This window comes from Gopherus evgoodei, chromosome 1 (genome assembly GCF_007399415.2).
Source record: "Gopherus evgoodei ecotype Sinaloan lineage chromosome 1, rGopEvg1_v1.p, whole genome shotgun sequence".
Taxonomy (NCBI): Eukaryota; Metazoa; Chordata; order Testudines; family Testudinidae; genus Gopherus; species Gopherus evgoodei.
Genome location: NC_044322.1, coordinates 123,829,112 through 123,849,828, shown reverse-complemented (window position 1 = coordinate 123,849,828; position 20,717 = coordinate 123,829,112). Strand labels below are relative to the sequence as shown.

The 20,717-nt window shown below is 44.0% G+C and overlaps 1 protein-coding gene across 2 annotated transcripts in view; it reads right to left on the bottom strand.

Annotated features, from left to right (window-relative positions):
• Window positions 1–20,717, bottom strand: part of PLCXD1 (phosphatidylinositol specific phospholipase C X domain containing 1) — a 30,329-nt gene that overhangs the window by 4,318 nt on the left and 5,294 nt on the right. Inside the window, exons 3-7 of one of the 2 annotated variants that reach the window (XM_030571586.1) lie at window positions 20,024–20,166; window positions 14,333–14,469; window positions 11,227–11,355; window positions 10,026–10,181; window positions 1,089–1,272 (exon numbers count right to left, since the gene is read on the bottom strand). In XM_030571586.1, the coding sequence (XP_030427446.1) occupies window positions 1,089–1,272; window positions 10,026–10,181; window positions 11,227–11,355; window positions 14,333–14,469; window positions 20,024–20,135 (718 nt within the window). In that variant the 5' untranslated portion in view covers window positions 20,136–20,166. The remainder of the gene's footprint in view (window positions 1–1,088; window positions 1,273–10,025; window positions 10,182–11,226; window positions 11,356–14,332; window positions 14,470–20,023; window positions 20,167–20,717) is intronic. The other variant, XM_030571596.1, reaches the window with a different exon arrangement.

Here is a 20,717-nt window from a genome sequence, read left to right as displayed (position 1 = left end):
AGCCCCACCTCCCCTGCATCTGTACCACCTCAATGACCCCCCCCCCGACACCCTCCCCACTGAGCTCCAACCACCTGCACCTGGACCCCTACCTAAATGAACCCCACCTCCCCTGCACCTAGACTGCCCCCTGCTTAGCCCCAAACACCGTCACCTGGATCCCCTGCAGAGTCCCATTGCCCCTGCACCTGGAACCCCCCAATGAGCTTCTGTGCATCCAGATCTCCCACTGAGCCACCCACACCAGATTGCCCCACAGAGAACTCTCATACCCCCACGCTAAGTCCCTCTGTATATGGATCCTGCATTTGGCACAGAGAGGCAGGGCCCCAGGATGTTTCTGGAGCAGGCCTGGCCCTCGCAGTATTTCAGGGTCAGGTGCAGCCTCACTGTTGAGTCCTTGTCCAGGGGAGAGCTGCCCAGTGATCTCCCACTTCCATGCAACCAGTGGCCTGTGCTCCCCACTGCCATGTTGGAACCTCCACATTTATTTATTGACAAATAAAATTTCCAGAATTTTAAAATACTATTCACAGAATTTTTAACTTTTTGGTGCAGAATGCCCTCAGGAATATGGGGTGCTGTTCAGTTGTGATGGTCGGACTGTGAGGAAGGTGGTGGGCAGGTCTATGGGCGGGGGGGGGGTGCTGGGTGAGCAGTGTGGTGTGCAGGGTGCTGTGCAGTTGTGGTGGGAGGCCAGCAGGGGAGGTCTCTGGGAGGGGTGGAGGCTGGGCATAGAGATCTTAGTTGAGGTCTCTGGGCAAGGGGGCATTGAGCATAAGGGTGGGGCACTGGGCGGGGGGACGGGCCTGCTCTCAAGGGAAAGGGACATGCTGGCAGCACAGGGCTGAGCAGGCCAGTGTGCGTCTGGCAGCTGCAGGTTTGTAAACAGTGCCCTCCTGCTGGGCTGTGCAGAGTGGGGCTGCTCCCGCCGCGCTGTGCTTCATTGCCCCCAGCCTGCCCTTCACTCTGGAGACTGACCATCCCACCCCCCTGCATCTTGCCCTATGGGGGCCCACAAATATGTTTGGCACTGGGCCCACAAAAAGTTAATCCGGCCCCGCCTGTAAGTGGGATGTGGTAGGTACCTGGGCGCCCATTCTTTTTCATACGTTCCAGATACTGAATAAGATCTCGGGCTGCAGTCTTGTTTCCCCACCAATATGGAATTGCAGGCCATAGTTCACGGTGATTCATTACTTCAGTCACATCCTCATAGGAGATGATAACCTGGTACCGATATGTCCACATGTTCCGTAGCGTTGGAACCACCTGAAAGGAATGACAGTTCTACTGTTAAAGTTGACAGGAGCTGGATGACTAGCTCCTGGGCAACTCTAAAAATTAAAATGCTAAGACATGAACTTGCTCTAAAATGAAATAGATGCAGGCTCAATTCAGACAATGCTGCTAAACCTGCCAACAAAAAGGGCTGGCACCAGGTGAATTAGAAGCTGCTTCAGGCTGAGAGAGCTCTGTGATGGTAATAATACCTTGAGATCTTTGGGGAATCAGGAAGTCTCCATCTTTTTGGCAGTTCTATTTAGAGCACACATTACAAGTTCTCCTTCCTCCTCTCTAACAGGAAAGCAACCACAAGTCCCCCAATGCCTTCCACAAACACACACCAGCTCTAGAAAGGGTGCTAATAGTACTGCAAGAGTGGGGGGCAGGGTCGGCAAACAACAACTCCCCCCCAGAGCACTCAGGGAAGCACCCCCTCACCAGACTGATTCTCCTGGACCTGTCAAGGGAGAACCCTGGTCGCCAGCCTGAACCTCTTCTTCCCCTCTCTCACAGTCCCCATCATCCCAATCTCCAGTGCCTATGAATCGGAACCAGTTCACCTATCTTTAAGAACAAGATGATTTGTGGGATGCTTCAGGTGATAAGGGATGTAATTTGAAATGCAAAAGTCACAGTTACTTAGAGATCATTTCAATGTATTGGCCCCTCTCTCTGATTCCTTGATAGACTAGATGTGATCCATCCATGTTCTTTAAGTAATGTTTACCTCATTTCTTATTCTCAAAGGCTATTTAGCCTGTGTCTGTTTCATGGCTCTATTGCACATGCGCCTCAGACTGCTATGCTAAGAACCCTGAATGCTTAGAGAGTGTCATTCTATCCTCGCCCTGATTTGCTAGTGTTTGCAATGTAATCCATTTCTGCTCTTCCCTGAAGCAACTTCAGTGCGGTGGGGCAGTGGGCAGAGCAAGGAAAACACCTTCCTATCTCCATACTTCTCTCCCCGGCTCTCCACAGAGAAAGGGAATATCTCCCCATTGCACCATCATTGAAATGGGAAGGGGCAGAGAATCCATTGGGGGGGCAGAAGGGGACTAAACAAATGTGTAATTTTAAAGCAAGTGGAGATCAAACGCCGCACCTACTATAATTACCTTGGTCACTCATCCCAAACTTGGCACCACAGTCCAGATTTTTGAAATCTTCCCCTCCAGTAGAACTAAAAGGAGTTTTATACCATTTTACCAGAACTAAGGGCTGGCAACATGTCAGGTTCAGCAGCATAAATGGTAGAAGCAAGAATCCAGCACTGAAAGCTACAGCACAGTATGATAGCCCCATCACGATCCAGTTCTTTTATTATTTTGTATCAAATATTCCTTTTGTGGTGAGGGCAGTTTAATTCATCTCACTCTGGCTGGCCATTCTGAATACAAGTAATCTATTCCATTACCTTCTCTAATATTGGTTCTGTTAATCCAGACTTTAGGTCAAAGAGTGCTTTGATTTTATGCATCCGATGAAGTGGGCTGTAGCCCACGAAAGCTTATACTCAAATAAATGTGTTAGTCTCTAAGGGTGTGGCTATACTTGGAGATGTGCAGCACTGGGAGTTACAGCTGTCTTCGTACATCTGTGTAGGGACAGCGCTGCAGTGTGGCCACACTGACAGCTACCAGCAATGCAGTGTGGCCAGATTTGCAGCGCTGTTGAGAGTGGTGCATTGTGGGCAGCTATCCCAGCATTCAAGTGGCTGCAAAGCGCTTTTCAAAAGAGGAGGGTGAGGGGGAGCGTGGGGGAGAAAGAGAGAGTGGATTTTTGGAGCTGTCAGCTCCCTGCCTTGCAAGTTCTAAGGACTGGAACATACACATCACCAACCTGCAATCATTTTAAAAGTTTCGAGCCCTTCCCCACCCCTCTCTTATTCACTAAATGCAAGTTATGCACTCCGAGCTCCAACATGGACTCCCCACTCCCCCTCCGCCCTGTGGCTTCTCTACTCAAGCAAACAGCTGTAAACATTCCAAAGCAATTCCCCTGCCTCTTCTCGAGCAAACAGGAGCTGTGTTTGCAGCTCCGAGGAGCCCGGTCTTCCAGTTTGTTGTGAATAGGCATTCTGGGATATCTCCTAATACCCAGGCCAATTACAGTGCTTTTGGTGGCCACACCTGCGGAGCAGCGCTGTATCACCAGCGCTGCAATCGTTATACCCCAAGCAGACCAGGTGTACAGCCAACGCTGCAGCCAGAGAGTTGCAGCACTGGATGTGCCTTGCAGGTGTGGACAGTTACTAAGTTGCAGCGCTGTAAACCCACCACCAGCGCTGCAACTCTCCAGTGTAGCCATGGCCTAAAGTGCCACAAGTACTCCTGTTCTTTTTGCGGATACAGACTAACACGGCTGCTACTCTGAAATAAAACAATGTCACTCATGTTTTCAGCTGAAGCCTTGAATATTGAGGATCATCTAATTTTCCCCAGAATTGTTCTATTTTAACTCTGCCGCATAAACCTCTTTGAAATGGTAATCTTGAATGGTTACCACTAAATACAGTAACTTCAAAGACTTAATTCAAATAGTAAACAGGGCCATCATTATTGTAGCCCTCCACTCTCCAGAGAAGTCTCACTATTCATGTGCCTCTTTGAAATGTTAATTGTTTAACTGCTCAAACTCTTGTACCTTGCAGCTGGTTTTAAAAAAAAAACGTGAAAATTGTAACTCTTAGAATGTAATCATTAAATAATCTATGATTATTAAATCAAACCCTTTCTGGAGGGCTGGTGGGTTCAAAGCAATGGAGTAGGATGGCAAGCCTCTCTCACCTCTAGGTTGGCAGGGCAAATCCAGCCTAAGTTCAATAGAGAACGTCATTACCACCTGCTGGCTGTTGTGTGAAGTCAGTAGGTGGTCCCAGTCCAGTCCCTAGTGGAGAAGCCCACATCACAAAAGCACTAGCACTAATTAGTGTCTTCTTGGCAGTTGCAGCAGAGAGGTCCAGGATCAAAAAGACAAACCAGACTACTGTGTCATTCCCTACTACTGTCCCTCTGGAACACAGCTGACATGCTTTGGTGGAGCAGTGTGAGGAAGCCTGTACTGCTGCTGCCATTATGTATCAATTCTATCAGAGAACTTTAGGGCCAGAGTTGTCAGGAGAGCACTAGCACTAAAAGTTCACTAAAAAAAACCACCTCCATAGACATTCCCAGTACTACCTTAAAAGTGCATTTAACATCATCACTCTGACTAGGCACACTAGGGGAGTGAATTGTTTTCAGTGCTGTCAGAGGAACCAGGTATGAATCAATCTATTAGGTGCCAGTATAATTCACAGGTGCAATTACAAAGTTCACCTAATTACCAAACATCTTATGTACCCTGAGAATGACCAGATGTCCCGATTTTATAGGGACAGTCCCAATTTTGGGTCTTTTTCTTATATAGGCTCCTATTACTCCCCACCCCTGTCCCAATTTTTCACATTTGCTGTCTGGTCACCCTATGTACCCTTTATTGGACTGCAAAAACAAGAGATTTTACATGGGGCTGTTTTAGGCATGAAGGGAGGGGAGAGGAAAAGGAGAAGTGTATATTTTAAAATCTGTATTTATACACTCTATTGCCTTGTCCAAATTAGCAAACTTTTAGCCATAACAAGATGCAGCTCTGCTAGTGGTAGCAATGGTGGAGAATTACAGGTCTAAAGTTTGCTAATATAGATGCAGCCTATTTTCCATTTTGCAAAAATTTCTAGTGAACTAAACTAGGAGGAAACCAAACAAGAGTCCTCCAGAAATTTATCTAACTTACAGAAAGTAACAGAGAATGATACACTCTTTACAGTGTTTCTAAGCCATCCTATCAAATACAAGAGTATGTCTACACTGCCCATGTTACAGTGCGGCCACAGCAGCACTGTGACCTGGGAAGCATAGACACACTTTATCGACAGCTCTCCTGGTGATAAAAAATAACCACCCTGAACCTTTCTCACCAGGAGCACAGCTCATGGTGATAAAGTGCTGTCTATACTGGTGCTTTTCAGCACTAAAACTTTTGTTGCTCAGGGGAGTGTTTTTTCACACCACTGAATGACTAACGTTTTAGCGCTGAAAGTGGCAGAGTATACACAGCCTTAAGTGATTTCTGTGCCTGCTATGAAATCTAATAGTGTCTTAAAAATTAAAAATGTTAAATTCTATGAGGGTTTTAAATTAATATCTAGAGAATCTCATTTAATTTCTGTGGCCCAAGTTGTGAGCTCCTTCCTCATGGTGATAAACAGTTACTCATACAAATAATCCCATTGCCTTCAATGGAATTGTAACAGACATTGCAATCTCATGCAATATGTATATGTGATTGTATTTTACTCCATGGGGGATGGTTACCACAGCTCCTCTAGGAACTAAAAGCAGCAGGGGGTGATTACCTTGAGGATTGTAAACAACTCTAGATAAGCACCACCCAAGAAGTGTTTGCATATGATGGTTTTAAATGAGTTTTCCCGAGACTCAAATAAAGAAAGGGCTTTTGGTATAAAAAGCTCAGCTTGAACTGACACAGGTCACACAGGGCCTTCATTTTTATTCAGCAAATGGACAGAGCCCTCTGTCCACTGGCAGCCCCAACCAGAAGCAGCATCAGGGTTTTTGCCGCCCTAGCTGGCAGCGCTCCTCCTCTGAGCATTCGGCGGTGGGAGTCCTTCCGCTCTGCGTCTTTAGGGCGCCGAATTTCCACCGAAGAAGTGGAAGGACCCCCCCACCATCAAATTTCTGCTAAGCATGGCAAAAGGCCACCCTCCAAATCTTGCCGCCCTAGGCCACCGCCTAGGGTTGCCTAGTGGAAGCGCCGGCCCTGCCTCAACCCTTGTGCAAGGGTAGGAAACACTCTGGCTTACTAGGGCCCTGTAAGACTGATAGGTGGTGATCTCTGATAAGCTTTTAGCATGCATACAGGAACCTCTGTATGTTCTCTCTGTAGTGCTTTTAGCTCAAGAATAAATGTATTTTGCTTTCCGAGTGGTAGCCATGGTAGCCACAAGTACTCCTTGTATTTTGCTTCGTGAAGGCTGGTTGATAACTGGTATGTACTGATATAGCTAAGGCAGCAGTTCTCAATGTGCAGCCTGTGGGCCACACGCAGCCCAATTAGCACACAGTCGAGGCCTGGCTGTGTGCTAGAGGCCGCAGGGGTCTGGAGCTACTGGGACTGCCCTGCCCCGCCCTGCCCTGCACAGCGAGGTCCGGAGCCACCAGGCGCAGCAGGGTCCAGAGCCGCTGAGGCTGTGCTGCCCGGCCTTGCCCTACCGTGCCCCATACTTTGGGGTCCAGGGCTGACCGGCCCCAGGCGGTGGAGTCCGGGGCTGCCAGGGCTGACCTGTCCCACGCAGCAGGGTCTGGGGCCACCGGGGCTCTGCTGTCTTTGCCACATGACAGCATCCGGGGCTGCCCTGCCACCCAGCCCTGCAGTGGGGTCCACTCCTGGCCCTACTCTGGGGAGGGGGCTCTGGGCAGGCACTGGACATAGGCTTCTTGGGGGGGAGGGCGCACAGTGATTCTCAACCTGCAGCCCAGGTAACACATTGTGACCCACAATGATAAGAAGGTTGAGAACCACTGAGCTAGAGTGACCACCTTTTTAAAAGGCAAAAGTGAGACACATGCAGAAGCCCTGCCCTCTCAGTGGCCCCACTCCTGTCCCTCCTCTTCTCCCGACCAGCTCCTCCTCTTCCCCCCAAGACCTTGCTCCCTGACCAGGCCAGAAGCCAGTGCCAGGCCACAGTAAGAGCCACCCAGGGAGCCTGGGCTGCTGAGATGAACCCCGGATCCTTCAGTTGCCCTGGGCAGTGGGCCTGGGGGCCTGAGAGCAGCCCCCGGCCTGTGTCCCCACCCTCCGGGCATGCCGCCCAGGGCAGGGGGAGGGTCTGGACCCCAGGATGGGGGAAAGAAGCCTGAGCCCACCCAAGCCCCACCACCCTCAGCCAGGGAGGCTGAGGGGAAGCCAAAGCCCCACCTCCCTAGGCCGGGGGACCAAAGCCCAAGGGCTTCAGCCCCAGGCAGGGGGCCTGTAACCTGAGCCCTGCCACCCAGGCCTGAAGCCCTCGGGCTTGGGCCCCAGCAAGTCTAAGCCAGCCCTGGCGACCCCATTAAAACAGAGTCTTGACCCATTTTGGGGTCCCGAACCACACCGCTGTTCTAGTCCTTATCAAGTAAAACTTCTATCACTATCAGCGCCTCCACTCACAGATATTAACATGTGCTTAATAACCGTACACTTCATACTTAAATATCCGAGCCATCTTATCCAGGGCTACACATTTCATACACATTGGCTCAGGAACTACATTTTCTGAACAGTGCTGAGCACATAGATGGCGCCCAGTGAATAATACATATAATGACAATAATCGTCAACTTTATGGACTCTGTAGATGCGATTTCTGTTCTTTGTTCGAGTATTGGCCTGGATACAGCTGAAACCCTAAGAATTTGAGGCATAAACACATCTGATACTTATATGACACTTTCTGATTCCTTCCTTTTCTCAAACTCAGAACCAAAAATGACGACAAAATTGTTTTCAGTTAAAATGTAAAATTGCACAGCAGCCATTGCTCTACAGCCCAGCATGTGGCAGAACCTGCCACCCCTTGGGAGTTAAATAATCTCCTCTCATCTGATTCTCTTTCTCTATCCTTCCTGATCTCTGTGCTCTCACTATGACATCCGTCCCAAATTCCTGGGACTGTTTGCTGGAGTCCCAGAGAACTGGCTACCTTGGTTAGGTTCCCATCTATCAGAGTCCTCTTTTTTTGCAGCATGCAGCAGAGCAAGAGTCTGGTCTGCTGGATAGGGAGCTAGCCCTGAGGGACCTGAGATCTACTCCCCCGCCCCACATGGACTTCCTGTCTGACCTCACGCCAGTGCCTTACGGACAGAATTTCAAAACCTTTTAGGGAACCAAAGATGCAGCTTGGCATCTAGTGGTGTTTACAAAGCACCAAACCTTCTAGACCCTTTTGAAAATCCCACTAGGTGACTAAATACCTTTGAAAATCTGGCCTTTGGTCTGTGTGTGCCTCATGGCGTCATCTGTACAATGGGGATAACAGCACTGCTCTACCTCACTGAAGGGCTGTGAGGAGTAGTTTAGACCTTGTGAGGTGCTCAGATACTACAGTAATGGGACCACATAAGTACCTCAGGTAGAGTGGGAACTTTTCTATATCACGACTAGCCCTTCCCTTGGTTTTCGCCCCTTATTTTCACCTGCGCCCCCAGATCTCCCCCTTTTTGTGAATGTAATCTTGGCTCAGAGGGCTTGGCTGTATTTTTTCTGAGTCTCCTATGTTCTCTCTAAAACAACACACACACACACACACACACACACACACACACACACACACACACACACACACAAGATTCCTGTTTTACAGGCTAGACTTCCAGATACTTAATTTAATCAGCAGCCCTTTCTTATCTTAATCACCCTGCCAAAATACTGACTCCCTGCCCCAAGGACACCTCTTCTCTGCAGAACTTACATTTCACACCATGCTGTGCTGTAGTTAAGAACTCCACCTAGGAGCTCCCACACCTCCTGTATGAAACTCAGGGGTGCTCCCGCCCCCCCCTGCCGCCCTCAAATGGTGCCCCTAGTCTGAGCATGCTTACCAGATGGGACCGTGGATTGTGGATCATCCTGGGACTTAGGCAGGGAATTTTTGCAGAGGAAATGAAGGTGTGGAGTGAGACTTGAGTTAAGACACGACACCATAGGGTTAGATTGGACCTGAGTGGGAGCTTTGCAGATCCCAGTGGATCCTAAATCTGGGACTTAAACTCCTAAATCTGTGAGTTAGGTGCCTGAGTACTTTTGTGGATCTGGGCCTAAGTGACTTGCCTAAGGTCACACAGGAAATCTGTAGCTCAGCAGGAAATTGAACCCAGGTATCTCAAGCCTCCAGGCTAATGTCCTAAACCTTCCACTAATTTTTGCCTCAGTTTCCCCTGGGGCTTTTCAGTACCTGTCCCCCCAGCACACAAGTCAAATAAACACCCCATCTTGGGTTCTGGTTTATTAAGATAGCACATTTAAATATCAAATTAAATCAAAACAAGTCTTTCCTCAACTCTGTAGTTTCTTCAGCTCCTTGCTGGACTCAACAGTATTTTCCCCCAAACCCAGGTCCTGCTGCCAGCATATCCTCCAGCCTCTTCCACTTACGGCTTCTACCCTCACACCAGGTAGCTCCAGTCAGGTCTTTCCATCTGGATGATATGGAAAGGCGTCCCCAGTCCTCTCTGGCCATGGGTCAGGAACCTCCCCACCTCCTCGCTCTTCAGTTACCCTTATGTCAGGGCTGCAAGCCACAGCTCTCTCTTAGCTTGCCCTCCAACTCTGGGCTTCTTTAGAGTATTTCCCTGGTCTTCCCCTCTCTGACAGAGCAGGCTCATTCTTATAGGAAGCCCTGCTTCTGGGATACCATCATGGGATGCCTGGTTACCTGACCCAATCACAAGCCCAAGTCCAAACCCATTTCTTGGGATTGGATGACACAGCACAGGTGGAGCTGAGGCAGTTCCCTTAGAGGGCCACTCCACGCTATGACATCAGTTATGTGATAACTCTCTAATAACTGACTCCCACTTTTGTTTATAATAGAACAGATGCATGTTTTCAAAGCTTTAAAGAACATAATGATAACATAAAGCATATAACAAATCAAAGAACTACTGTATCATTCTCAAAGAAATTATGTCTGCACTTACATCTTTTGGACACAGTTTAGAATGAAAAATCTTTTTTATGCAGGAGATCAGATGATGATGGAGTTCCTTGGTCAATCCATCAAAATTCCTGCAGGCAAGGATAACGACCTCCTGAGGATGGGTCTGCAACCACTTTAAAATTTCCCGCAGAATATCCTACAAAAGTAAAGTCAAATCAACTTAGAAAAGCCTGTCTGATGGTAAGGGAGAATTAAATAAATCATAAACTAATGATTTATGATAGGCCAGACCCTCAACTGGTGCAGATCAGCATAGTTTTATTATGAATGACAACATGGGACATTCTTTAGGAAGTTTCATAGTGGCTGGAAAGCCATCCTTTGGATTTTAATTCAGCAGAGCTATTCTGATTTCACCATTTGTGGCTCTCCACCTTATATACCAATGTATATAAGGTATATAGTGGCTTTGCATCTTCAGTGTCTTTCATCCAAGGATCTCAAAGGTAGAAAGTAGAATCCCCATTTTTCTGGACTAATTCAAGGTCAAAGAGTGAGTCAGTGGTAAAATCAGGGATACAACCCAGGTCTCCTGACTCCCATGGTCTTGCTATAACAAGACAGGCATTTATTATCCCATTAGTTGCTGACACTTACATCTCATTGAAGTCATATGCAACTAACAGCATGGCCAGGCCCTATGAGTGCCAGTACAGGAATACACCAATCAAAATGTGACATTTTAAGACCAAAAGACTGAGTCATTAACTTTTCAATAAATACATTTTTTCTTGAAAAACATTGTACTTGTATTACACTTTAAATCCCATCTTATTTTTCTGTCACTCATTCCTCAAAGCAGTCACTTTGTGCCCACATCACAGAATGATGGGCTGGCTCAAGATGAGATACTGGAATCATCACAAAACACACCCTGGAAAACGGCAATCATTTGTCTGCAGAGAACAGTGGACGAGAATTCCAACTCACAGGTGGCTGCATGGAGGTTAAGCCTCGCTGACAACTGTAAAAATTAATTTCAGTTCCAACAATCAACCCTGCAGTATATTTAATTCCTTATTTTAAAGTTCCCATGTTACTAAAGAAAGAATAACCTGTTCAAAATCTTGGGGTCAGTGTTCCCCATACAAAGCAATTCTTACTCATAAGTAGTTGTTGGTTCTTTAAAAAAAAAATTGAGCAGCACTCCTTTCTGAATGCTCCAGATTTAAGAACAGTACCTCTACTACAGCCGTTGTGTATACCATGTGCACAAAGTACAAATTCACAGAAGAGTCATTAGGCTTGTGAGCAATCCTAAAATCCAAATATCTAATCCCAGCATCCAGTTGTTCTGACACACTTAGTACCTGAATGGTAAAAATAACAAATATCAGAGGGGTAGCCGTGTTAGTCTGGATCTGTAAAAGCAGCAAAGAGTCCTGTGGCACCTTATAGACTAACAGACGTATTGGAGCATGAGCTTTCGTGGGTGAATACCCACTTCGTCGGATGCATTCACCCACGAAAGCTCATGCTCCAATACGTCTGTTAGTCTATAAGGTGCCACAGGACTCCTTGCTGCAAAAACAACAAAAGAATCCTAAATTTTTGCAAGGGACATGTGTTCCTTTATTTTGAGAAATATAAAGAAGCTTATCAAATTGTCCAGTCTTAATTACCATATTTTTAGGATTACAAAATCTATTACATCTTTCACCTCTAAAATGATGTTGAAAGGTTTGTGTGTGGTGCTGACAATTTGCTCTGAAGTTACAGAAACATCTGACATGAAGGGTTTTTAGTTCCTTATGAAGTGGACAATAAACACAGATTAGTTTAAGATCTTTTAAAAATGACTTTAAATTATCTACATAATAAAAGCTTAGAAGCCAACCCAAGTTCAACCCCTACACATGAGCAGTTCTGATTCATACTGAGTTCTGAGTTCAATAATACTCCTATTGAAGTCATCTGGACTGCTTGTATGAGAAAAGGTTGCAGGATCAGCAACTTAAAATGTCTGCATTCATTTTCCTCAGATCAAAGACTTTACAGAGATTTTCTTTAGGGAGCTCCCTGATCATGTTCCCTCAACAGAAATAATAATCCCATGGATACTGGATTTTTATTTTATGTATTTATTTATAATATTAAAGTCTTTAAGAAGGCAGAATCAGTTTCTGAATTCCTACAAACGGAGGTCTTATCAACTCTTTCCAATAGCCTTATCCTAATCACTCTGCTGGGACAGTTGGTAAACGTGGCTTTCTGGAGTGAAAGATCTAAAAAACCACATATATTTTTATCTAGATCAGGGATCAGCAACCTTTGGCACATGGCCTGTCAGAGAAATCCGCTGGCAGGCCAGGAAGGTTTGTTTACCTGCAGCGTCTGCAGGTTTGGCCAATCGTAGCTCCCACTGGCCATGGTTTGCCGTTCCAGGACAATGGGGGCTGCGGGAAGCTGTGTGGGCCAAGAGATCTGCTGGCCGGTGCTTCCCGATGCCCCCATTGGCCTTAAACGGCGAACTGCAGTCAATGGGAGCTGCAATCGGCCGAACCTGCGGACGCTGCAGTTAAACAAACCGTCCCAGCCCACCAGGGGCTTTCCCTGATGGGCTGCATGCCAAAGCTTGCCGATCCTTGATCTAGATAGAGGCCTTACGTATAATAAATATCATACCTATCTAACTAAGCATTCATGGGATAAGAGGGAAGGTCTTCTCATGGATCAGTAAATGGTAAAAAGGCAGAAAACAAAGAGTAGGAATACATGGGTCTTTTTCAGAACAGAGAGATGTAAATAGTGGTGTCCCCCAGGGGTCTGTAATGGGACTAGTCCTATTCAACATATTCCTAAATGATCTTGAAAAACAGGTAAACAGGGAGGTGGCAAAATTTGAAGATGGTACAAAATTATTCAAGATAGTTAAGTCCAGAGCGAACTGGAAAGAGTTACAAAGGGATCTTACAAAACTCGGTGACTGGGCAATAAAATGGCAGATGAAATTCAATGTTGATCAGTGCAAAGTAATGTACATTGGAAAACATAATCCCAATTATACAAAATAATGAGGCCTAAATTAGCTGTTCCCTCTCAAGAAAGAGATCTTGGAGTCATTGTGGATAGTTCTCTGAAAACATCTGCCCAATGTGCAGCCTCAGTCAAAAAGCTAGCGGAATATTAAAAACCATTAGAAGAGGGATAGCTAATAAGACAGAAAATATCATAATGCCACTATATAAGTCCCTTGTACTCCCATACCTTGAATACTGCATGCAATTCTGGCTGCCCCATCTCAAAAAAGATATATTAAAATTGGAAAAGGTACAGAGAAGAGCAACAAAAATGGTTAGGGTTGTGAAACAGCTTCCATATGAGGAGCGATTGAAAAGACTGGGACTATTCAGCATGGAAAAGAGACATCTAAGAGGGAATATGATATAAGTCTATAAAATTATTATTGGTGTGGAGAAAGTGAATAAGTGTTATTTACTCCTTCACGTAACACAAGAACCAGGAGTTACCCAATGAAATTAATAGGCAGCAGGTTTAAAACAAACAAAAGGAAGTACTTCTTCATACAACATACAGTCAACCTGTGGAACTCATTGCCAAAGGATGTTGTGAAAAGTATAACTGGGTTCAAAAAAGAATTAGATAAATTCATGGAGGATAGGTCCATCAGTGGCTATTAGTCAAGACTGTCAGAACCTGTGGACCTCAGTGCTAGTGGATGTTGGGAAGGCCAGAACTATAACACGGTTCTAAAAGAACTAGATAAGTTCCTGGAGGATAGGTTTATCAATAGCTATTAGGCAAGATGGTCAGAGATTCAACTATATGCTCTGATTGCCAGAAGCTGTGATTGGATTACAGGGATAATGGATCATTTGGTGATTGCCTGTTCTGTTCATTCCCTCTGAAGCACCTGGCATTGGCCACTGTTGGAAGAAGGATACTGGGCTAGATGGGCCATTGTTCTGACACAGTATGGTCATTCTTACATTCTTAACTAATTCAGATTAGAAAGCGGTATGTGAGGAGTTAGTTAACAGTGTCCCTTTAACTATTGTCTTTATTTATGAATCCTCTATCCCCAAAAATATCAGCCTCTCCCACCAAAAATATCTTCCCCATAAACAGACGCATGGTACGTGCACCATGTTTTTGTCTTACTTCTCTACCTATGGTATTTAGAATTTGCCCACAAATGTTATTCACATATCTAGGCACCGATGTATTCCTTAATTGAATTGAAAAAAGTATGAACATTCAATACTATGTAATAAATTTCAAATAAGACAATTAACTCAAGTTTGAGAATGTTAGATAATTGGTTACCTGTGTTATAGACCACTTCATAATAATAGGACGTATGATGCAGGGCATACATTTATCTATCACCTGCAACAGCTTTGATTCATTGACACTTACATCAGAGTTTTTATCCAAACAGTAAGTCATAGCATCATGGCTCCCTGTTGAGTAAAAACAAAGGTTAAGTTTATTTCAATCATTTGTTAGTACCTCAAATACCATTTTCCTTTGTATTACACAATAGAAAATAATATCACATATGCACACCTAACCTTCTAACTCCCAACCTACTGCCAAAACATAAATGTGTATTGATAAAAGATATATGTCTTCACAGCAAATGAAGATGTGTTTTTACACCAAGCTAGCTAATTTGAGATCACTATCTCAATGTACAATCCTAATGGAGAAAAGGCACTGTCATTTTTGTCTTGATGTAGCTAGGCAAGGCAAACCCTATTACAAAATAGTTAAATCGGTGCAACTCCTAGTGTGGACTTAGTCATGTGGTGTCAGTACAAGTTCATAGATTTCAAGGCCAGAAGGGACCATCGTGATCATCTAGTCTGATCCCCTGTCTAAGACAGGCCATCGAATTTCCCTAAAATAATTCCTAGAGCAGATCTTTTAGAAAAACATCCCATCCTGATTTAAAAATTGTCAGTGATGTAGAATCCAATACCACCCTGGATAAATTGTTCCAATGGTGAATGACTCTCACAGTTAAAAAAGTATGCCTTATTTCCAGTCTGAGTTTGTCTAGCTTCAACTTCCAGCCAATGGATTGTATAATAATTTTTTCTGCTCAACTGACGAGCCCATTATTAAATATTTATCCCCCATGTAGATACTTACAGACTGTAATAAAGTCACCCCTTAACTTTTTTTCACCATCACTGGCAAACCAGCATCAATACAAAATAGACTGAAATTACTTCACCTACCATGAAGTGTAAGCACCTCTCTGGTAAAAAGTTGCAATCCTTAAACTGTTGTGTAGTGTTGCTGAGTTAATGGCATCAGTAACGCATACTATATCCAAATGAAATGTAGAAAGACTATGTTGCCAACTCTCATCATGAGTCTCATGATATTTGATGTTTTTCTTAAAGTCTCAGTTCCTGGAGTTCCGTGATTATTTAAAAATTTTGACTTTTGTTTACAAAAAAAAATGTTTTTCGCCATCATGGTCATGGAGAAAAACTTGGAAAATGTGACCCTTAAAGCTGAAAAACCAAAAGACTAATAAAAATATCCCAAATTTATTATTTTGTAAATCTCATTATTTGGGGACCTGATTCATGATTTTTAAATGCTAGGGATTGGCAATACTGGGAGAATGTGTCAAGGTTACAGGGCTAGCTGAAGATGTGTCCCCTTAATGGTCTCTGTGAAAGCAGCCCTTCAGGAGTCTGGCTTGATGCATTTACCTCTCTTGGGGTGGAATTCTACTATTCGTCCAGTCTTACTGAGCTCTGGGATATAGCACCCTGTATATCAGCGTTGCTTTCCCAGAAAGTCTGAGTGGGTTTGTCACCTGCTCAGATGAACTTTGAGCATCTGTGACCAGTGCCATGCAGTGATCAGACAGCTTTTTTAAAACCAATGTATTGTTTATTTTAACAGTGGGAACAAAAGATCTAAAGAAAAGGGATTTGAAAATGAACTACTGCATGTCTATCTTACCTAATGGCTGTCCATCCCCAAGGGTAACCTAGGCAGGGTATCATATGGCTCAAACACCCCCAGCAGGGTATCGTGTGGCTCAATCTGGTTCTCTCAAACAACTTCCCTCTTCTCAAAAGACAGAGAGCATTCTTTTTAAACCTGCCACAATTCTTTTGAGCTCCTGTGTTCACAGGCCTTTTCCTGTCTTGCCTCAAGCCAGTTTTGTAGGTTAGCTGGAGAGGAGGCAAAATCTTCAAAGCTAGTAGCTCTGGCATTGTCCCATAAGAGCCCTCCAGTGTTTGCTGAGAGCCAGCTTGTCTTGAGTCTTTCTTTGCCTTCCTGCATATTTTTTCAAACTATTGCCTATTGGGCTAAACCAATATAGTGATATAAAATACATCCTAATAAGAGAAGCAGTGTTGCCTAATGGACAGAGCACTGTACTGGGAATCAGGAAAGCTAGATTCTATTCCCAGCTCTGCCACTGGCCTGCTGGGTGAGTTTGGGCAGTCATCTCACCTGCCTCAGTTTCTCCATCTGTAAAACAGGGATGATACTGACCTCCTTTGAAACCTACTGAAAAGTGTTATATAATAGCTGCTTATTATTACTGGAACAAACTGACAAATTAAAAAGTAATAAGTCACCAGAACCAGGTGATATTCACCCAAGAGTTCTGAAGGAACTCAAATATGAAATTGCAAAACTACTAACTGTGGTGTGTAACCTATCACTTATATCAGCTTCAGATGACTGGAGGATAGCTAATGTGACACCAATTATTTTAAAGTCTACAGAGGCAATCCTGGCAATTACAGGCCAGTAAGCCTAACTTCAGTACAAGGCAACTTGGTTGAAACTATAAAAAAGAAAAAAATTATCACACACTTAGATAAACACAATATATTGGGGAAGAGTCAACATGGCTTTTGTAAAGGGAAATCATGCTTCACCAATCTACTAGAATTCTTTGAGGGGGACAACAAACATGTGGACAAGGGTGATCCAATGGATATAGCGCATTTGGACTTAAAATCATAGAACCATAGGGTTAGAAGGGACTGCAATGGTCATCTAGTCTAACCCCTGCCAAGATACAGGATTTGTTGTGTCCAAGACAGATTACTATCCAGCCTGCTTTTGAAAACCTCCAGTGAAGCAACTTCCACAGCCTCCCTAGGCAGTCTGTTCCATTGTCCTACTGTTCTTACAGTTAGGAAGTTTTTCCTGAGATTTAATCTAAATCTGCTATGCTGTAGTTTGAACCCCTTGCCTTTTGTCCTTCCCTTTGTGGCAAGATAGAACAACCTTTCTACATCTTTTTAATGGCAGCCTTTCAAGTATTTGAAGACTGCTATCATGTCCTCACTTAGTCTCCTCTATTCCAAACTAAACATACCCAGTTCCTTCAGCCTTTGCTCACATGGCTTGCATTCCATTACTTTGGTCATCTTTGTCACTCGTCTCTGGATTTTTTCCAGTTTCTCTACATCCTTGCTATACACTGGTGACCAAAATTGGACACAGTACTCCATCTGAGGCCTAACTTGTGACGAATAGAGCAGTACTAACACCTGCTATGCCTCTGTTAAAGCAACCTAAAATTGTACTTGCATGTTTTGCAACAGCATCACGCTGTTGACTCATGTTGAGGATGTGATCCACCACAACTACACAGATCATTCTCAGCAGTGCTGCTGCCATTCCAGTGACTCCCCATTCTGTATTTGTGCTTTTGGTTTTTCTTCTCTTAATGTAGCACCTTACATTTGTCTTCGTTAAATTTCATTTTGTTGTCTATAGTGCAGTTCTCCAATTTATCAAGATCCCTCTGAATTTTAGCTTTATCCTCCAAAGTGTTTGCAATCTCTGATCCTTTTGGAACTCTACTCAAGACCTCCTTCCAATGTGACATCATTCCATTAATAGTTATTCATTGTTTGCAATTATTAATCAATTATGTATTCACTTAATGGTAGTTCCACTGATCCCACATTTCTCCAACCTACATATCAGAATGTCATGTTGGTCTGTGTCAAAAGTCTTGCTGAAGTCCAGATATATTATGTCCACTGCATTTCCTCTATCCACCAAACCATAATGATAATCAGAAAGCCTTTGACAAGGTCCCTTTCCAAAGATGCTTAAGCAAAGTAAGCAGTCATGGGATAAAAGAGAAGGTCCTCTCATGAATCAATAATTGGTTAAAAGACAGAAAACAAGGGGTAGTGGTAGGAATAAATTGTCAATTTTCAGAATGGAGATGAACACAATATATTGGGGAAGAGTCAACGTGGCTTTTGTAAAGGGAAATCATGCTTCACCAATCTACTAGAATTCTTTGAGGGGGTCAACAAACATGTGGACAAGGGTGATCCAATAGATATAGTGCATTTGGACTTAGAATAATAGAACCATAGAGTTTGAAGGGACTGAAATGGTCATCTAGTCTAACCCCTGCCAAGATGCAGGATTTGTTGTGTCCAAGACAGATGGCCATCCAGCCTCCTTTTGAAAACCTCCTGTGAAGGAGCTTCCACAACCTCCCTAGGCAGTCTGTTCCATTGTCCTACTGTTCTTACAGTTAGAAAGTTTTTCCTGAGATTTAATCTAAATCTGCTATGCTGTAATTTGAACCCCTTGCCTCTTGTCCTGCCCTTTGTGGATCTGTATTGGCACAAGTGCTGCTCAACAAATTCATAAATTATCTGGAAAAAGGGATGAGGTGGCAGCTTCAGATGTTACAAACTACTCAAGATAGTTAAGTCCAAAGCAGACTGCAAAGATCAAAGGGATCTCACGAAACTGGGTGACTGGGCAATAAAATGGCAGATGAAATTAAATGTTGATAAATGCGAAGTAATATATACTGGAAAACATAACCCCAACTATACATACAAAATGATGGGTTCTAAATTAATTGTTCCCACTCAAAAAAGATCTTGGAGTCATCGTAAATAGTTCTCTGAAAACATCCCCTCAATGTGCAGCAGCAGTAAAAAAAAAAAGCTTAAGAAAGGAATAGATAATAAGACAGAAAATATCATAATGCTACTGTATAAATCCATTATACACCCACACCTTGAATACTGTGTGCAGTTCTGGTCTTCCCATCTCAAAAAAGAGATTTGAATTGGAAAAGATACAGAGAAGGGCAACAAAAATTATTAGGGATCTGGAACAGCTTCCATATAAGGAGAGATTAAAAAGACTGGGACTATTCATCTTGGAAAAGAGGTGACTGAGAGGGGATATGATAGAGGTCTATAAAATCATGAATGGTATGGAGAAAGTGAAGAAGGAAATATTATTTACTCCTTCACATAATACAAGAACCAGGGGTCATCCAATGAAATTAACAGGCAGTAGGTGTAAAACAAAATAAAGGAAGTACTTCTTCACACAATATACAGTCAACCTGTGGAACTCATTGCCAGGGGATGTTGTGAAAAGTATAACTGGGTTCAAAAAAGAATTAGATTAATTCACGGAGGATAGGTCCATCAGTGGCTATTAGTCAGGACTGTCAGGGATGCAATCCCATGCCCTGGGTCTCTCTGTGTCTCTGACTGACAGAGGCGGGGACTGGACAACTGGGGATGGATTACTTGATGATTGCCTGTTCTGTTTATTCCTTTTGAAGCCTCTGCCATTGGCCACTGTTGGAAGACAGGATACTGGGCTAGATGGACCATTGGTCTGACCCAGTATGGCCATTCTTACGTAATCAGACTAATAAATCTGTCCCAGAGAGTAATTGCTCCCACTGTAATTCATCAGCACAGCAGGACTACCTTGGTGACTCTTGTAAAAAGAGTCATGCAATCATTAATAATCAAGTGATCAGAATCTTGGTTTACATCTGATCCAACAGATAGCACCTTCAGTTACTCCCACTCAATCTATTTAGACTATTAGCTCCTTGGAAAATAAATGGTATTTTCTTCTATCACACAAACGCTGACCACTCTGTTGGTACTCCAAGGATCTGATGCTTAAATGTTTTGACAACAAGATCAGTATCTAGAGAAGAATGTTAATATTTACCTGGAAGGGATAAATTATGGAGAGGAACATCCCAGAGATTTTCTGGCAGGTGTGACATCCAGTCACCATTTTCATGGCACAGATGACTGGACCTTTTCGAAGTGGCTTCCATTAGTTGCAACAGTGTGTTCTCACAGGATATTCTGAAAAGAGTTGAAGTATTTTGTACATTATAAATAGTTTGAGTAGTCCATGCTCCTATTGTATAACTTACATTTGGTCTGCCTGATGAGCTGCAGTCCTAGGGCCTGATGTCAAGCGCACTGGAGTCAGTGGAGAGGCTCCCATTAACTTCAGTGAGCTTTGGCTGAGACCCCTATACTCTGGAAAAGGAGCCAATTTACTACTAAGCTGGAGGAGGTGTCTTGATGGTCTCTAAAGTTTAAGTTTGGCATCATTATCCTCCTTGGAACCACATGTTCATAATCCAGCAGGGTCACCTCAGTCTTTCCTTCTGAGGTAAATAATCTAAGCATCATGCAACTTACTGTGTGTGGCCTTTCAGGCAAGGGCACAGGCTTGATAAGCTAATTAAAGAGCCCACTGCACTATCCCTAGTCACATTTCTTTCCTCTTCACCATTGTTCTGTACATCAGTCAGCCAGTCCCCTCTTCTCCCAGCATACCTGCATTTCAGTGGTGCTGTGTGTACTGTATATTGAACAGAGGTGCTATGTAAGCTTAAAATAATATT